Source organism: Sparus aurata, chromosome 16 (genome assembly GCF_900880675.1).
Source record: "Sparus aurata chromosome 16, fSpaAur1.1, whole genome shotgun sequence".
Lineage (NCBI taxonomy): Eukaryota > Metazoa > Chordata > Actinopteri > Spariformes > Sparidae > Sparus > Sparus aurata.
In genome coordinates, this window is record NC_044202.1 from 16199608 (window position 1) to 16218076 (window position 18469).

Below are 18469 nucleotides of genomic sequence, written 5' to 3' on the forward strand. Positions count from 1 at the left end.
GGTTAAGCTGGAAATTTAGCCCATGTGCTTCTCTTTTTTGTTCAAATAACAAGACTTTCATGATCTGTATGGAACCGTACATACGGCATGGCACTCACTGCTGCACCGCCGATTTACATGGTCAGGATAACGTATGGCTGTCACAACAGACATGCATTTAAGGGAAAAAGAACTTAGGAAAGGGAATAACTTAAAGGGTAACCCTGCAATTTTACACATTAAGGTGTGTTTACAAGTCTTGTTGAGTAGTACTGCAAGTGGTGAAAAAAAAGTAGAATGAAGCCTTTCGTGGCTCCAGAGGAAGTTGTGAGTAATCTGACAAATTGCCTCCAATGATGTCACTCAGTGGCTAAGCTGCGTTGTGGGTCATGTGAAGGCACCAGGTTTAAAAAAGGAAGAATACATGGAATAAAAAAGGCAATAGTAGTAGCGTAATGTCAGACTAGTGGACTGCATTTCAAAAGCTGGTATCTACATTACCCACAATGCCATTTAGCCACTGATTGACATCACCAAAGACAATTTATGAGATTACTTGCAGCTTCCTCTGGAGTCACAGAGATGGCTTTGTACTACTTTTGCATAACATATGCAGTTGTACTCCTCAACACTTTTAAACACACGTTGACATGCGAAATTGGATGGACTCACCCTTTAAGTGGCAGTGCATGAGCTTGGTTAATCTGAGGCTTAATGCTTCAGCTCACTTGGCCGTGATAAGGTGTTAGGTTTGACTCTTAGGCTTTAGGTTTGCAGTCGCGACAGCACAGTGATCTGCTGTAGGGCTGTTTTTGCCAGCATTATTCCTTGTTTGTGCCGAATCGCAGCTCCCATTTTTCTCTACTCTGGTTTCATAGAGGGCTTGAAATTAAACCTTCCAGTCAGTGATTTTTCAGAACCGCCTCAGAAAAGGATCGCACAAAAGCTTAAGGCTGCAGTTTCCCCTCCTCTCCTGCCAGTATGTCAGTGTGCTGCTCTCCAGAAGAATGTGCTCTCTGTTGCCTCTTTAATTTCATAAATCTCTACTGGCCAAAAAATCCAATAAGTAAGCTCTGATAGGAATCTCTCTTCACAATTAGCCAAGTGACTTAATGAGGCATGCCAAGGGGTTCATGGTCGCTCTTGAGACTCAGTGTTTATGTCCTCCTGCAACTAACTAGTCTCAGATGTGTCTGGTTCACTTTGTCCTTCCAGATAGGTATACACGCACACGCACTGTTAAGGATGAACACACGTACAAGTTTTGCCTCTGCCAACGTACACAGGCAAACAAGCGTGCATGCGCAAACATGTAACACTCATAGTCATTTCTTAGATTTAACACAGATGTGTGTTGTTGTTATAGTGTGGCAAGCCTCTGCCAGGCCTTACCAAACAGGATGATTGCTGTGGAAGTGTGGGTGCCTCCTGGGGTATAAACAAGTGCCAAAAGTGTCCGACCAAGCCAGGTAAGCCCTCCTGACTAATGCCATCAGGCCAGAGTGACTTTTTGTTCCGCTCTGTACTTAAATCTAATCTATTTATAATCCAGTCTAATTCTGTTGGTATTATTTTCTGTTGTGCTATTGGTATGTTGATCTTTTGGTTATTCACATCGGTTCAAAACAACAAGTTGCAGCTGGGCTCTTTTTTCATAATGCTGTCTGTCAGCATTGTGTTTAGTCAGCGATGCCCATTGTATCCCTGAGCATCAGTTGTTCATGCTTGGTTGAATTTTACAGCTTTTTTTCACAGGCCTTAACAATACTGAACTGATGAGGATTTACCAAATAGGCATCATCAAAGTCCTCTGAGGTGGCTGTGTGATTCCCCCATACACCCAGTTGTAAAAAATGAAGCCTCCATAAAAGCGAAACCGGGAAGCAAATGAAAACACATTTAGCATGAAGATGAGAGCCTGGCAGGAGTGCCACCCACCCTGCGGGCAGGTCGAGCCAACGTGGCCTTGAAAAAAGTGAGGAAATGAACAGCTGCTTCCCAACCAGAGCTGCGGTAGGTTTGGGAAACAGCAGCAGGGTGGTTGTACGCAGGGTGGGTGGTGGCACTCTTCACTGTAGGTGGAGACTCACTCGGCCTGACAGCTCTGTGTGTTATTTTGAGGCCTCATGGGAAGCAGTTTTGGTGGCACATGGGGACATTTTCGCAGACAATCATATTACAGCCGTGCCCGCACATGTCAGTTGGCTGTCAAGTGCTCACGCCCTGTGTAATGTCTGACCGGACCTTAATCAGAAGCAGACATCATCCCTCTCAGCCTCCTCCATCCATCATAGATGCCGATCCATTCTTTTCTCTCCCACTTTCGATCTCCCTCAGTATGCCAGATTCCCGCTCTTCCTAAGTCCCCGGCACGATCTCTTTTGGCTCCCAGATGTTTCCCTCTGCTCCCTCCTTTGAAGTTTGGGGGGGAATCTGAGTGAATACCCCATTTGCTCATTTTTGGGGTTTGTTTTTCGGAGGGGGGGGGGGCAGCATACTGAAAGTCCAGGGTCACACGCAGGCAGGGAATAGGGAGAATGAAAGAGAGGAAAAATGAAGTCAAAATGAAGTCATGTACTATGTCCCAGAGGTCTTGGAGGGAGCTTTAATAACAGAAATGCTTTGAATTCCTCCAGAGTGTTATTGTTCTCAGTTTAGACATTTGGAGGGATCTTTCAGCTACATTCTTCCCCTACCGGCCGAGACGTATGCTGTCTTACGTGTTTGACAGGAATGATATACAACGTGGAGACAACAGCCCCTGAAAAATGACACTGTTTCTTTTTATTTCATGTGAATGGGTCAGTTGTCGGCTTGCACTGTGGGGAATAAGTAATACAGCTTTATAAGAGTCTCCTGTGTCTCCTGTTGAGTATGTGATAATGATGTCATGAAAGGCCGGTTTGTATTTAGGGGTGTAACACTACCATCGGTCAGTTTATAGCAGGTTACAATTACAGTTACGATGCGCTGTTGACTGAGAGCAAACATTGCTACTTAATTTATTTTATTGCATTTGTAGATGACGCCAGTATGACCACACTTTGATGGCTAGGTCTGTTGCAGAGAGGTCATTTAGTCAGTATTCCTGGTCCTGGTTTATCCTATCCTGTGCTCATTCACATATAGTATATCTTATATTGTCCTCATTATATTACTATAGTCAGATAATCAGCAAAATGCTTGATACAAAGAATATGCTATAGACTCTATTGCTGTGGTTGCAGTCTTTACTGTGTCTCTTAAATCTGGGAACGTCTATGCATTTTAGCAAAGCTGACGACATTATATAGCTGAGCATTATTTATTATCATACACCAAGGACTTTATGTCACCGTCGTGGCAATAAGGGAGGAGAATATGTCTGTGTAATGTGTCTATGTGAAAAAAGGGCTGACGTGATGGAGGCATGAATGCCAGCGTGTTCCATCTCAGTGGGAGCCGAAGCCTTTAGGATCTGGTGCATTAAAAAAGTCACATGCTGAGGATTCCTGGGACATAATGAGATCCAGATCAACCAGAACAGGCTGCAGTCGGCTCCGTCCCTATGGTTCTGATGATGAGGGGGAGTGAAAAAAGCTGCACTGCATCTTGATGGAAAGAAGGTGGTCAAAACTTTCCTCAAGTATGAGAGCTCACCAGTGGCTTGTTGAGTCAAGTGAGACTGAGTCTAAGTGATAGGGGCAAGAGGTAATTTGGTTGCACAAGTCCCATTAGAAACAATAAAATGAGTGGAAGTTTGTTCTTGGAAAGCAAAAAGTCATGATACTGTTGTCTGTGCAACACTTAACATGACTTTAAAGGCAATTTTGCCAGTTTTCTGTCGATGTCCAATCAATTTTGATGTTAAATCTAGTCAGTTGAGCACAGAATTCCTCAGTGTGTGCCACATAGACAGAAAAAGCCAAGTTCTCCAGCTGCAAAATCTGTTCTGGCACCTTCATTTGACATGTACAGTGACGTAGTTGGGGTCAGTAAGAACTACATGCTATTACAGCTTGGATTTCTAGTCTCTGCCTCTAGGTAGCCAGGGGCTGTGCCAGAAAAACTAAACGTACTTTTTCCTTGTATTGCAAATTAGCTACCTTTCCAACAGCAAACATGTGAGTGCAGAGGTTGTGATGGACCAGGATATCCAGATGATTTGGATTTTCAGCCATATTTACTCGAGCCAGAGAATATGGTTGAAGAAATTAAGTGGAGAAAGGCAGAGGTTGCGACTGTATTAGCTGTGCAAGAGGAGATGGCCGGAGGGGACGATACAGAACTTGGGCTACTGAGAGCAAACAGCAAGTGGTGGAGCCCTCAGATGCCAACAGAAATCGAATTATTCTGCTGCATTGAATTTTCCGGGTGGGCAGTCTTTGTTGGATGCTGTCGCCAACACCAACCCCGAGAGAGTCCCGGTGTTAGGAGACAGGTCAGTTTGCATGAAAGTTTTACTTCTCACTTGGACAGACGAGCGCTGGACACCTGGATAGCCTTTTCTAGATAAATGGGATAAACTGTAAAGACAACCAGAAGGAGAAGGGCCAGAGGGCAAATAACCATCAAGAGTACAGCGTTTCCCATATAATGTACCTGTGGCGACACAGCACCAACATACACTGAACGACGCTGCAACAACCAGGTGCACTTACAAAAGTGTACAAAACAACATAAGTAAGCCTCTGTTAGATAGGAGAGGTCGCGTCACAATCAGGTCATGGTGGTGTTACAAGGTAATGTCCATATGGACATCAGAGGCCAGCGTGCAATCGGCACTGATTGTATATCGTCATAAAACATGGTAAAATTCCCCTTTTATCATCCATATCTATCACTGAAGTAATCTAAAGTCCCCTAAACTAACTGAATGCTGTTTGCTGTGGCCCTAGTCTGACCAATACTGTAGTGCTGGCATGGCCCTGTGTAACGGTGCTGGCAGCCCCTCCCTCACTGAGAGTTTCACAGCTATTGGAATTCCAAAAGCCGTTGTCTCCCCATCTGTCATTACTGGGCAGCTTCCCTCTCTGTGACCCTCCCCGTCTGCGATGCTGGGAGGCCTTCCCAGGGAGCCAGATCAGATGTCCCTTGGGCCCAAAGTAACCACCACACCCACAGGAGCCTTGGCTTCTTCCTCTAACTCTGCCTCTCTGGGTCAACGAGGTCATGATGATGATGTCACTTCCGTAGCGCTGTCTTCGCTCCGCCCTCTTTTTCCATCTCTATCTTTGGGAGTTGTCTAACTGCTTCGCTCCCCCCCCTCCTCTCCGGTCTCCGTAATGAGGACACTAATCTTCATTTGGTTTCGATCAATAAAGTCAGATGATGCAAAGAAGGAGGGGGCCCACAGAGCTTCACGACTCCCAGATTTCCCCACATGAACTCATCCCTCCCAAATCTCCCATCTATTCCCCAGACAGATAATCTGACATCCATTGGGGCCAAAGCCGTTGCATAATGCTTTTTATTAGCTCTGATCAAACGTGAACACTTGTTAATGACCAACAAAAACCAGAGACGCAATGACTTTGCCTCAGGAATAGGCAGCCCGAGAACAGATGCATTGGAACGGCTCCACGGTGGCTTCTCATGGTGATTAGATAGAGACGTCACATATCTTTGACAGAATTTGATACATTGATGTTGACTTAGTATTATCCCATCACAACTAGAATGATGGAATCTATTAAGCGGGCAGCCGTCTAGCTAATCAGACGTTAACCACTAGGAGAAATAAATCCCAGTTGGAGGCAGATGGATTTGAAGTTGCAAAGCTTGCATTGTTGCATTGCTTAATTGCGTACAAGCTAAGTTAAGCACATTTTTATTGGGAATGTACCATGGCATGCCTTCTATTGGAACAAGACCAGGTGGTTAATATTCCACAGTGAATTGGAGATTATAGAGGAATGTGGGTCTGGTTTAAATGTGTGTTTGATGCTGGTTACATTGCTGTCAGGCATCAGCATCTCTGAGAAGGGCGGTAAGTGAAGTTGTCTCAAACAGAGATGTAAAATGCATACTTTCGTGAATAGAAACAATGAAAAGAATGTTTCGAGTAAAGACTTAATGTTGCAGAAAAATGAAATAATCTCATCAAAGCCTTTTTGTTGCTGCTGTGGGATGGTAGTGATAAGCAGCCAAGCATGTTAATGATTGTAGCTTGTATATTTGTTGTGTGTCTATGTCTGTATTAGCAGGAGGATGCTGGTATTAGTTCCATGTGTCCTAACTGATTAGCCTTTGCTTCCCTAGTAGGGACACATTATTCACAAGGCAAGTGATATGGACTGTGCCAGAATGGCATGTAGCGCGTGCCAAGGAGACATTCTGTTTTGGAAGCAAATTACTTCCCTTTAAGCTGCTTGCTCAAATCAAGCATTGGCTCAAAGGCAGAGGATCTGAAACCCTCCATGGTGATTAAAGAGCTCTCTTTGCTGCTGGTTTCCTCTTTGCGGCACCAGTTAGTCCCATGGCCTCATGTCAACGAGTACATTTCTGGAAAGGGCCTCAAGGATGACATGGCTTTGGTATAGGTTGTTTTCCTTTAGAGTGGCCCCCGATGGAGTGGATATAGGAAGTCTCTTATTTCCTTATTCTGGATGGCATCAATCCCTTTGTCTCAGCCGTTTAACAGGAGAAGTCCAACACCAAGGTTGCCTCCTAGGCTGGTCCCTGGGGAAGCTGGTGAATTGATTGATGGACCAGACCTCTCAATCGCCTTAGAAGAACAGCCCAAGGGCCGGGTGGTCTACAGAGTGATTGTACCAAATTAGCAATTAGATTACTGTACAGCTGAGGAAGCCATCTGACTACAAACTCTCTCTGTTCTCAGGCTTCTGCCTCCCTCTCTCCTTACTTTCTGTATCATTTTGCCTAAGCTGCCCTTTCATTTGAATACCCTCAGCAGGGCCCTGTGTGGCGCAAACTTTACTTTCATGTTGAAAAGACACTAAAGGGATTCATTCAGATTTAATTTAGGACTGCACCACCAATCAAGAAGTTCAAAGGAATTTGAATTAAATTTTCAGGTCAGAGAATTCGAGCAAATATTATTGAACAGCCGCCAGTGGAATGCAAAACACAATTGAATGGCGAGGGACAATAAATTAGTAAGGGGTGACAAAGTCTTTTGTCGAACAGGGCTAAATGGATTGCCAACAATTGGATTTTTTTGTGTAACCTCAGTGGATACAGACCAGTCTGGGTCTACAGTCTTTGTAACCAAGGGTGACACTAATGATGCGCAGCTTGAGCTCACTCTTGCAAGCCACTGCCTGTCTAACTCTGCTTCTCGACACAATTGACTGTAGCAAAGACCATGAGAACGGAACCATCATTAAGTCCTCGGAGGATAACGTAATTCTTAACTTTTTGCACAACAATGAAAATTACACAGCCAAGTTCTAGTCTGAGTTTTAGTCCTGGTGATTATCATCTTTTCTTTGTTTCACTGTCCAGAAGACGTGGTTCTGATTTGCCGGGACAGCAGTCTAGGGTTCAGACACCCGACCAATCTGTGTTGAATTGCCAAGCCTTGCTCCAAAATTCCAAATTAATTAATTAATGATTTAGCCAAGATTTTTTGTATTCTATAATAAATGCACCCTGCAGACAACAGCCAGTATTTAGGTGGTCAGCTCTGTATGCCGATAGCAGCAGCTGGTTTTTGAAACTTACATCAAACAAAATGCCCAAGGGAACAGTAAAGCTCTGCTGAGTTGAACTCTGATAACAAGGATTTTTAAATCCAGGGTGCACATGGGCAATAATGGGTACAATCTGCCAAATTAGGTCCTTTATGTGAATAAAATTTTACGAACATTCACCGTAAATGCATCTGCTATATGTGGAAACTTGCCAGCTTTACATGGCTGTTTAATGTGCAGTACTTTTTACATAATTAGGTTTTAAAGCTCAAGACTTCTGCAACATCTCAATCTCTCTCTGGAGCCATTTCAAGACAAGCTAAGTTTCCCTCAGATTCATGTTGAAGTTGTTACTGACTGCAGAGGTCCTCACCTTCCTGCTAATAAGCTTTATTGAGACACCCGGACCTCCCCCACTGGGCTTCCCTTGGCATGTGCGCCCTGCTGTCACTCAGGCCAGACTTTCCCTGATCCCGTCGCTGCAGGAGGACGTGCCCACCGCCCTACCACAACAGCTCATTACTCAGAAACTTTGATGGGGGGATTAGGAGGGTGCGGAGGAAGATGAGGAGGTGGGCAGACAGGAACAGGGGCGTCACTTTGACACAGTTCCCCCCTTTTCCCCGTCGTCCCCTTCATGCTGACCCACTTCTGCTTTGTCAACCCTCAGGTACATTGACCCTGCCTGGTCCACTGGGTCACAGCAGGACCAAAAACATAACTCAGCTTCCAGGGCTGAATTCCCAGAAAACTTCCATGTTGCACACATTCCAGTGACTCCTGGGAAAATGACACAAATTCATGACTGATGGCTGGTGCGATGCCATCCTGCCTTTGCATCTACAGTTGGTACTTTTATGCGTTTGTGTTACCCTCATTGAGATTGGAGCAAAACCTGCGTGTGGATAACTTGAGGTCACCCCAGACTCCCTTAAAAAATCACTTAGTTTTGTGAGTTGCCTAGTTTATAAACTTCCTAGCAGACTAACACTGGAGACTCACTGTATGTGTTTAATATTGCTTCAAATGTCCGGTGGCTGATAGATGAGTTGCAGAGATGTAATTTTGACTTGTCCTGCCTGCCCGCAGTCAGACATCCAGTTTTTCACTCACGCATTTCTGCAGGGAAACACAGTGAAACTTTTCTCCCTTTCCCAGAGCACAATGCCAGGGGAAGAGATGTGTTTTCCTTGCTGGAAAGGCTGTGACCCCAGTTTCTTGTATGCGTCACCTCTGTTTTCAACCCATCGTCGCTTTGGCAGCAAGTTCAAAGCAATGCTGTGCTTTGGTCAAGTCTTATTTTTGCTGGCCATGGTGTGAATCCAAAGATTGTCATCGCTGCCACTTGTTCCTGTTTTGTGTGAACCAGAAATCTTGGATACCACAATTTCTCTCTACATTCAGTCTCATGAAATGATGATGCAAAGGTGTATTTTCGATAAAGGTCTGTTTAATATTCTGGAAAAGTAAAAAGCCTGACCTTTGCGTGATTCTGAAAAGCTTGCATGAACTTAGACATAACAAACATTTTTGTACATACGCCATGACATATTTTTGAAATCTTGGCAAAAACAGCATTTCTCCAATGCGTTTATGTGCAAAAAGTGCAAAACAGAATTACGGTCATCACGATTAGCCTCGTCCTACCATCAGTGCTTTAAGCTGTCCGATTTATGACTGCAATTTGAGTCGACCGTTACAATGAGAAACAGTTCCGTCATGCTAATAAGTATGTCATTATTCTTAGAGCTCTCCTCACCCAAACACACATTTTCCCCACCAAAATCAGAAGTTAGATCATCTCCTTTCAGCATGATATGAAGCGAAATTCTTCATCGCAGTTTATGTCATAGAAAGATCTGCTTCTAATAATCGCCTCATCTCTGTTTATAAAGCTATAGAACCTCAAACATGCTGGCTCGTTTTCACTGTCAAACACAACGATACAGACACATACACAAACTTTCTCTTTGCCAGGTGATAGTCACATTGACCTTTCTGTATTCTAAATGCAGCATGCTGGGGCTTGACTGGGTGCCGAATGAGTAATGACATAATGTGTTCAGGCCTCTGTCACCGGGGCATTAACAGACACACTGTGTTTTTTACTGCAGGACTTCTGTGAACTTCTAATGTATACACCTGAAGAACACATTAAATGATGTTGATTGGCAAAAACAAGCAAAAGTAAAAAGTTTGGGGCCGATCACCTTCCCGCGAGCCAAACATTATTCGTCATGAGCAGTTAAACTATTAGCCTCATGTTTAAGTAGATTCACACTGTGGTTTGTGATATAGATCAGGGCTGTCGCGCACACTTCCTCAGTATATTTATGATGTAAGCATTTTCTCCGTCTGTCCCTCAGGGTTGAGGAGAGTTATAGGTAATGTGATTATATATGACGTCGAGTGTTATCGTTACATTCTGCTGGATGGCAGCGCTGTCTTATAAATGTGGTTGATGGGGATCCATTTCCATGCACTCACTCGAGAGTCCCACAGGGCCCAGCTGTGGGTCCCCTCATTTTTCCTCTTGCCACGATGCTCACATCTGTAAGTTATATTGTCCCCCTCCTAAAGCTGCGCTCCTCTTCTCTGTCTGCGATGAATGCAATGCTTTGTGACAGAGAGGCACAGCGCTGTAAGATCATCTCGCTCCCCTAAAGCTGTGCTTTCTCTTTCTGTTTGCAGCGTATGCCGTGATTGCAAACGGACAAGTGGAATGCTCCAAAGGTTTTAAAAGGCTGAATCTCACACACTGTCAAGGTAAGCTTGAAAATATGTCAAAAAATGTTTTTGAATGTTATCATATTGTGTATTTTAATAGGTAGCTTACCCATAACAGAAACATAGCTTATATTAAATACAATGGCATGGGTGTGATAAAAACTTACTGCCCATATGTTTCCATGCTTACATGGACCTCTGGAGACCTCTATAAAAGTATTCCTTGCTGCACGTCTGGCCCCTGTGAGAAACAGGTCAAGGCTACAATTAGCCTTGGTCCAGGGTCAGAGTTCGGCAGCCAATAAGCACCTGGGGCTGCTGTTTTAATTGGTCTTCGGGGTTCTAAGTGGAGACTGGTACAGCAGGCTGCGATTATGGTAAATGTGGCTCCCTGAGTATTTGGAAGGCAGCTTTAGTTGCTTGTTGCCTCCCTAAACTGCCAGCTCACCCAGCCATCTGCATGTAAAAACAAACTTCGGCTGTTCACGAACAAACTCTGCATTTTACTTTGTCACAGCATCCCAGACGTGTCCCGTTATCAGTTTACTATCAAGTCATGACGCAAAAGCCACCCACAGTGTCAGCCCTGCAGACAGCCGGTTTGGGTTATTTATATTTGTTGCTGGTGTTAGTACACAGCATCCAAATTAACTTGCATGAACAAATAAACCTTGGCTGGGAAAAATGCACTGCTTAATCCTTGAACAATGCAACTGATGCTGACACTTCCAATAAGAGAGTGTAGCCTTTCTGACAGCCTACTTGAGCTGTGTCATTGACTTGATTAATGGTGTCATAATCCAAAGGGCAATGCTTACTGAAGCCTATGGAGAGCAACAACATAACGGTCCAGTGGACAGCTGTGACTACATCTCCAGCAGGCCTCATCTACTGGTTCAGCAGGTTCAACATGTTTTCTGATCTGCACAGTATACACTGTTATTGGCCTGTTGATGTTTTCAGGTAATGATGGAGCTGGGAAACATTTTTTAATAAAACAAAGAGCTGCGGACAAGAACACACTCCCTTTCCAATAGTGTGTCAACTAGCCAACAACTGTGGAAATTTATCTTTCTATTATTCATGCTTTTCTTGTGTGATTGTTTCAAGATGTTCCTCCCTTTCAGTTGCTCATTTCTGCAGTTCCAAAAAAGCAAAGCTGACAGTTACCCACAATATTTACTGGAGCGCTTTAAAGTCTCCGTCCCTTTCAGCTGCTGCTCCATTCCCAAAAATTATTTCTAATTTAAGGTTTCGCAGCGGCCGCCAAGGAGGCAAAAACTTGCTTTTTCTGGGATTTTGTCATTATTATCAGGGTGGTGTTACCAGCTTGCCAAACTGGGGGCCACTAGCTGAGCTATTCGCAGTGTGTTTTATTGGAACAGAGCGGAGCTTGTCGCATATTCAGTAATATGCATGATTTACCACTCTGCCTTTGTACACTGACCCTCTGCGGTCAGTGAGGTCCGTGCTGCGATACGATAAGATGCTCTATCAGAGCCATACGCCGCTCTCTGACTTCAGAGCCGATTCCTTATCTTCAGAAGCTGCTTCTCGGAAAATAGGTCAGCTGAATTGGCCATTTGTAAGAGCGCTTGTTAGATGAAAGGCGCACATACATGTGCAGTCTCTGTTGTGGGTGGTAAACCGGTGCTGGGAGCAAGTCGTATTACTCATACACCACTTCAAAGGAGAGATGATGGAAGCGTTACATAACTCTTTTGACATTTTGGATCAACTTAATAAAAGCTAGACACAATTTTAAAACAGTGACATTTAACATTCATCATACTGAATGCTGTCTGGGTCAACAGGTTGAGACCTCCATATATTATGTTATACAGTAGTAATTTGCCTATGAAAACGGACTTTTCCCAGCCATGGCTGCTCTGGCTGTATTTTGAGAATTCTCATTCCTTCTATTCACCGTCTCTAAATGGATGCATTTTTGGCCCCATAAGTTATGTCTGGTTTGAGACTTCCAAAGTACTCATAAGGTACTCCCTTTGGCAGTGACAGCCAATACATATTAAGGGAGTGATGCTGCCAATTTCCTTTATAGTGTCCATAAATAATTCTGCAGGTGTTTATGTGGATCTCGGTTTTTCCAGAAGGTAACCGGTGGCAAGGTCAAATAAGGTTACAGCAGACCGGATGACACTTAATGCAGAGTTTGGAAACTTTATCAGACAGTAGCCCTGTTGTCATCAATGTATCTTTAGTGACGAACAGAAAAAGTTAATAATTTGACAAAAAGGCCCCAATTTGCCTAAAAAGTTTTCACATTTGCTGAATGTGGTTGTTGCCTTTTGACTTATTCGGAGATGGAAACACCTTTTTCGAAAGTAATGAACATTTAAGACTGAGCAGCTGGTTCTACTCCGAGAGAAGAGGAACAAGAAGCTGTGTCTGCCTGGTCTTAGCTCTTTCAGACTTTAGTTGTACATACTGTGACATGTTAAGTTATGTGTTTTACACCTTCATAGAAAGTTCTTTTTAGGTTTTTATGTCGGAAATTGGAAAAACAACAATGCTCCGTCTGTATTGGAATGAATTGTGGGTGAAGTCTGGTAAAGTCTATACTGCAAGCTGACTCTCTGGAAGTCAGCAGAAGGTCTGCTCTAGGGCCCTTTGTGGACTGGATGAATTTTGGGTTTGGCCAGCACTTGCAGACATCCCGGGAACGCACCGGCAAAGTCCGCAAGTCTGGACAGTTGGATTCAGCCCCAGATTAATTCCCGTGTTCCCTAATGCATGACCAAGGCGACTGGTTCTTCTTTATTTATTGACGGAATAGATAAAGAAGAACTCCTGCGTAGCCTAGTTTATTCACTTCTGATTTCCTTATTTTAGAAAATTTCAAAAGTTTGCTTCAAATAGCTTGACAGTAAGACGGAAACACGGCTAATAAAAGCACAATACAAGAAGGTCACCTTTGAGTTTTTACACACATGGACTGTTTGTCATTGAGGGCAATATAGATGTTGAGATTAGCGCTGGTCTTGACAAGTTGTCACAGAAGTCAGTTCAACTCCCGATCAACCCACCAGCAGACTGTAACAATAGCACTAATCTGGTACTCAACCGAACCATGGATTAAAGACCCCATGTGATGAAGGCTGAGCCCAACGCTGACCTGAACTCTGACCAGATAGCATGCTGCTTAAACTCACCCCCAGGTCCCCACAGTACCTGCATACATTATATTGTTGTTCCTCGCTCTTTAGAGCGTGAATATCGGCACAGGCAGGCATGACATCTTCGGTCTGCTTTATTGTCTTTACAGCATGTGCCTCATCCTTACTCATCCAAACAGGTCGCTCTTGCTAACAGCCTGTTTGCATTGTGATAACATAGAGGCTGCAGGTTTTAACTTTAGAAATAGGTCCTCCATGGAGAGATAGAGACGTGCGAAGAGAAATGGAAAAGGTCACCATAGATAGAAAAGAACAAACAAAAACAAACACCAAAAAAGAACATCGAGGCATTTCCTGAATTTGCTTTAGTCCCGCAGAATTTATCAGCCTCAATCCCCTCTAAACTCACTTTTTCCAGCAGGGAGCAAAACAACAAAACAAGGGCAGATTAATTAGAATTGGGAAAATCTGTGGTGGCAGGCTGTCGGGTTCCAGTCGTCAAAGCAATGGGAAAAGACCTAATGATGTACTCTTTGTTTAACACGGTAGAACAACAAACTTTGCCTGGTCCCGATGTGATCGCTTGACTAAGCACCTGAAATATGTCCCCCTATGCTCCTGGCTGGCACTTTAGCTGGCTAGCTCGCCTCCATTTGGCTTAGTGAGCTCAGGAGCTGTTGGAGCAAACTCCACTGGCCACTGCATCACCCCAGCACATGGTTCAGGGAAACAGAAGGAAAAAACCTCTTTGTGACTTTATTTCATTGACGTAGGCTAAGTATGCTGTGACCTGTGTTGGACACTGTGAAGGAAAGATGCTGAGGAGGATTATAATCTAAAACACTCTGCTATTTCCTCTGCGTCTGCCCGGCTATCCACATTTCAAAGCGGCGGGTTACTTCAGCAGCCCTGAGAGTTTATAAGACGTTGATGATGCATGATTGAGTGTATTCTAGTTTACAGTGGTCAAATTTATTGTGCGTGTTTCCTCATGTCATCACTCCTCCCTGCTTTCATACAGTTGTGAAACCTGAAAGATTTCATATTTCATCCCCTCGCAGCAGCTATTGCCTTTGCCTGTATGATCTATTGCAATATTTTGTCATCTTTCAAGGTGTGATAGATTCCTAAAGCTTTACATCTGTTAGTCTGCGAGCACGGAAACTCTTTGAAAATGCAGCACACCGACTCTGATATCAATGTTTGCACCGAGTTTGGTGGTGGGGGTGATGGTGGGGGTTCATTTGGAGTTTTCCTGTCAGCGGAAAATCATGACTTCATGATATTTCCATAATCAGGTAATGTAGTAGATACTCCACGACTGACGTGTCACATTTTTTCACAGACATCAATGAGTGCCTGTTTCCTGGGATCTGCAAGAATGCTGAATGTCTCAACACCAAAGGAAGCTACAGGTGCACGTGCAAACAAGGCTACATGTTAGACCCCGAAAGCAAGCACTGTGTCTGTAAGTATGGCCCCTTTATCTGTGAATCCTAACACACAAATTTAAAGGGACAGTTCACCCACCAAATGAAAAAAATGCATATTTTTCCTCTTGTGCCATTTATCCATCTAGATTGATCAGAAGTGCCTTTTAAATCACTATGTGACGGTGGTCGGAGCTTAGTAGGCTGTCAGCCAGTGATGGATGACAAGATCGTTCATCAGCCCAACCCTAGCACCGTTAACGTTCACATCCCACGCTGTCAAGGTCATGAGCCTCTCGTCCATAAGTAGATGCATGCTTTCTCCTGGGCTGTAATACAGTTCAGCAGAAAGACAGTAGTTCCAACATGAAACTGCTCACAACAAGGTCTGTGGATCGTTCTGAGTAACCGGATCATGATTTTTGGAAAGAAACATTGCTGCGAGCATCATGAGCCGAGTGCCATCCAGTTCCATTATATTTGACAGAAGGCAGATATCTCTACAGCCGATCTCCAAAACTTTGCAACTCACACCGAAACGGTCTAGATGGATAAATAGCACTATAAATATGTATTTTGGATTTTTGGCTGAACTGTCCCTTTTGAAGCTGTGACCATTTTCTTGCTTTTTGAATTGGAAAACGATGGACGTATCGACTTCTCTTCCCAGCGGACAAGGCTGTGTCTGATCAGAGGGCTTTGTGCTACCGGTCGGTGTCGGCAGGCACATGCTCCCTGCCTCTTGCTCAACACATCACCAAGCAGATCTGCTGCTGCAGCCGAGTGGGAAAGGCCTGGGGCGCCGGCTGCGATCGCTGTCCTTTGCCAGAATCAGGTACAGCCACCGAGAGAGACTGTTGTACTGTACTGCTGCCGCATGTGTCCCGAATCCTCCCCCGCCGCTCGTAAACTGCTTAAATCCGGGACTTATCTAGTCGTCCATCTGCAAACTTAACCTTCCATTTCTGGTTTTACTGTACTGGCTGAAAAAACGATTTGCTGCATTAAACGCTTTTGCAGACATAAAACGTCACATGTAATCTTATGCAATGGCTAGCAATGGTAGTGAAAGCGCGAGCGAAGAATATTTACCACTCTGTCACCGTTCTGCTCTTTGCCAGGCTTGTAAAGCAGTTCAAAATAACCAAATGTGTTTGGAGTGGAAAAGGACCAGCAACATAACAGTTTTCATACTTTGGAGGCTACATAATAGTGGGAGTCGGTCTTGTGTTATCACTCCAATCCTCAGAGAGAAACCCCACTAATAGACCGGCAAGGCTTCACAGCAGAAATAACTAGCTTGGCCAAGTGAAACATAGGAAGTAGTTGTCATCTTTTTTTTTTTTTTTTTTTTTCTTTTCCATACCGATCTAATCTTCAAAGTCTCTGAGAGAAACAGGCTGGTTTTTATGGAGTGTCTGTACTGGCCAGTGATTCATGGGGATTGTCATAGATCAGATATCACTGACACAGACCTCCATGGTGCTGCTCGGCCGGGACTGACGCAGCACACAGACACACAGCTCCTGATTATTTCGAACGCTGGCTCTTGTGTGTCCTGACAAGCTGCTCGAGCCGTGTTCTGAGCGGAGCAGCCAGGCCCATTACTTGTGACTCGGTAACAGGAGCCCGTTGACTTTCATTCCATATTTGCTCCGGCTCCTCTGATGTGGCTTCTGATCATATAGGGCCCCATTTCCCCTCCACTTTAAATTCATCATTCAGTAGCCTATCATATCCACGTCTCCTGCATTTACGCAAGCATTTACGACGACCGCATATCTGTCATTACTCATATCTCTATTCCAGACGCTTTTGGCGCAGGGTTGCCAGTTTCAGGTCAGGTAGGGGACACAGGGCTTCTCACTTGTAATGGATTCACCATCGCTGAGGTCTGTCGGGCTCCAACACAAAGAGGTGCAGTCTCCGTCCCATTATCTAGCCAGCCAATCCTCCATTAGCCTCTCACTCACTACACCAAAGGGTTCAAAGGTCAGTCGGTATTACATGATCCTGTACTTCCCCTACTGGCATGGCTCTGTCCATTTGAGTGTCCCCCGAAGTCCAATCTGTGACAGCCGTCACTGGCTCCGAAGCGTACTGGTCCTGCAGAAATAGCCAAAACGTGGCCCCCCTCATTCACAGCACACAGTAAAACGCAGCATGCTCAGCGTAACAGTATTACATGGATGGCTTATAGTATTGCTCTGAGAATCAGACAGAAATATGAGCAACAATTACACTCTGGCAGTGTTTTATTTTAGCCTTAGGAGCCAAAGGAAAGGATGCTGAGGTGGTGCTTAATAAGGTCAGTGGTGGAAGAAGTATTGAACTCCTTTGCCAAAGTAAAAGTGCTAATATCAAACTGTAGTATACTGTCAATACTCCACTGCAAAACTTTTTTTAAATATAAAAACTGACTAATTTAAGTCAGTTTTATTAGCAGAATGTACTAGTACAAGTATGAACAGTTAACTATTCTATCTGAAGTTTTCTGAATTACTTTTACTGCTGCATTAATGTGATGTTTAAAGTGTAGCTCTTTTTAACTGCTTTATATGCTGTTGGGTAGTTAAATCTTCAGCAGTAAGACACTTTCTTTAAGATCATCTTATGTCTGTAGTGTGGCTGTCCTGTCCTGCTATAAAGCAGACTTGTGACAATGTATTTCCCAGCTTTTCCGAGAGGGTTTTTTTTTTAAAAATGTTTCTTTAGCTTAACACTTCAAGAGACTTTCATTTTCTGTTGATTCTGGTGGCACATATGGACAAAAGCGATACAAGAACCAAAGCCTTGTGTCTAAATATCTTGACCTGGCTAGCGAGTTCATTCGTGTTGGACGCGGGTGAAAGAAAGACGTAAAGTATTTTTAATGCCACCTTTCTTGAAGTAACCAGTCGACAGAGCATCTTCACTTCTCAGGCTGAGACTCCTCAACTCATCCTCAGCACTCTACAATTAAATTTTGTTTTCATTTTTCTAAGATCTTTGCCCAAAATTGCTGTTTCACTGTCTATGGCTCATTTTGTATGCTCTGTGTCATCTTCCCTGCAGATCATTTCAAGGAGATCTGCCCAGCCGGTCACGGATATACCTACTCACGCTCCGATGTGCAGATTTCCCTCAGACACCTCGGGGAAGATGATGTGCAGAGCACAGGGTTATCATGGGAGGAGCAGAGCCCAGTTCGCCCTCACCCTCCATCCTCTCACCCCTCACAGCTGCTGCCTTTTGTCCCTCAACACCCCAGCCACCCACAGACACCACATATACCCCAATACCCCGAGTACCCTGAGACGCCACAAGCACCCCAGCGTCCTCTGACACCACAGCAGCCTCTCCATCCCTCTCATCCAGCCAGAGAGACACCTAAACAGCAGGAAGGTGAGAATGAAATGTTTGGCAGGTCGAATCTCTGCCAAGGTGACTTCAGTGTTGGTAAATGTTTACTCTGAATATCAAAGAGACGAATGGCTGCTGCTGCCGCTGGATTCTCTGTGCGTATTCTGCATTTAGGCCCTTGTTGTTATCCAAACATGGTAACCAGTATCATATTTTTACC

General features: G+C 44.2%; 1 protein-coding gene across 1 annotated transcript in view; it reads left to right on the plus strand.

Moving 5' to 3' along the window:
• The window catches only part of LOC115566259 (latent-transforming growth factor beta-binding protein 2), an 88283-nt gene that overhangs the window by 40367 nt on the left and 29447 nt on the right, over window positions 1-18469 (plus strand). The window contains exons 8-12 of the mRNA XM_030392059.1: window positions 1346-1448; window positions 10305-10379; window positions 14823-14945; window positions 15578-15742; window positions 17962-18291. Of these exons, the coding sequence (XP_030247919.1) occupies window positions 1346-1448; window positions 10305-10379; window positions 14823-14945; window positions 15578-15742; window positions 17962-18291 (796 nt within the window). The remainder of the gene's footprint in view (window positions 1-1345; window positions 1449-10304; window positions 10380-14822; window positions 14946-15577; window positions 15743-17961; window positions 18292-18469) is intronic.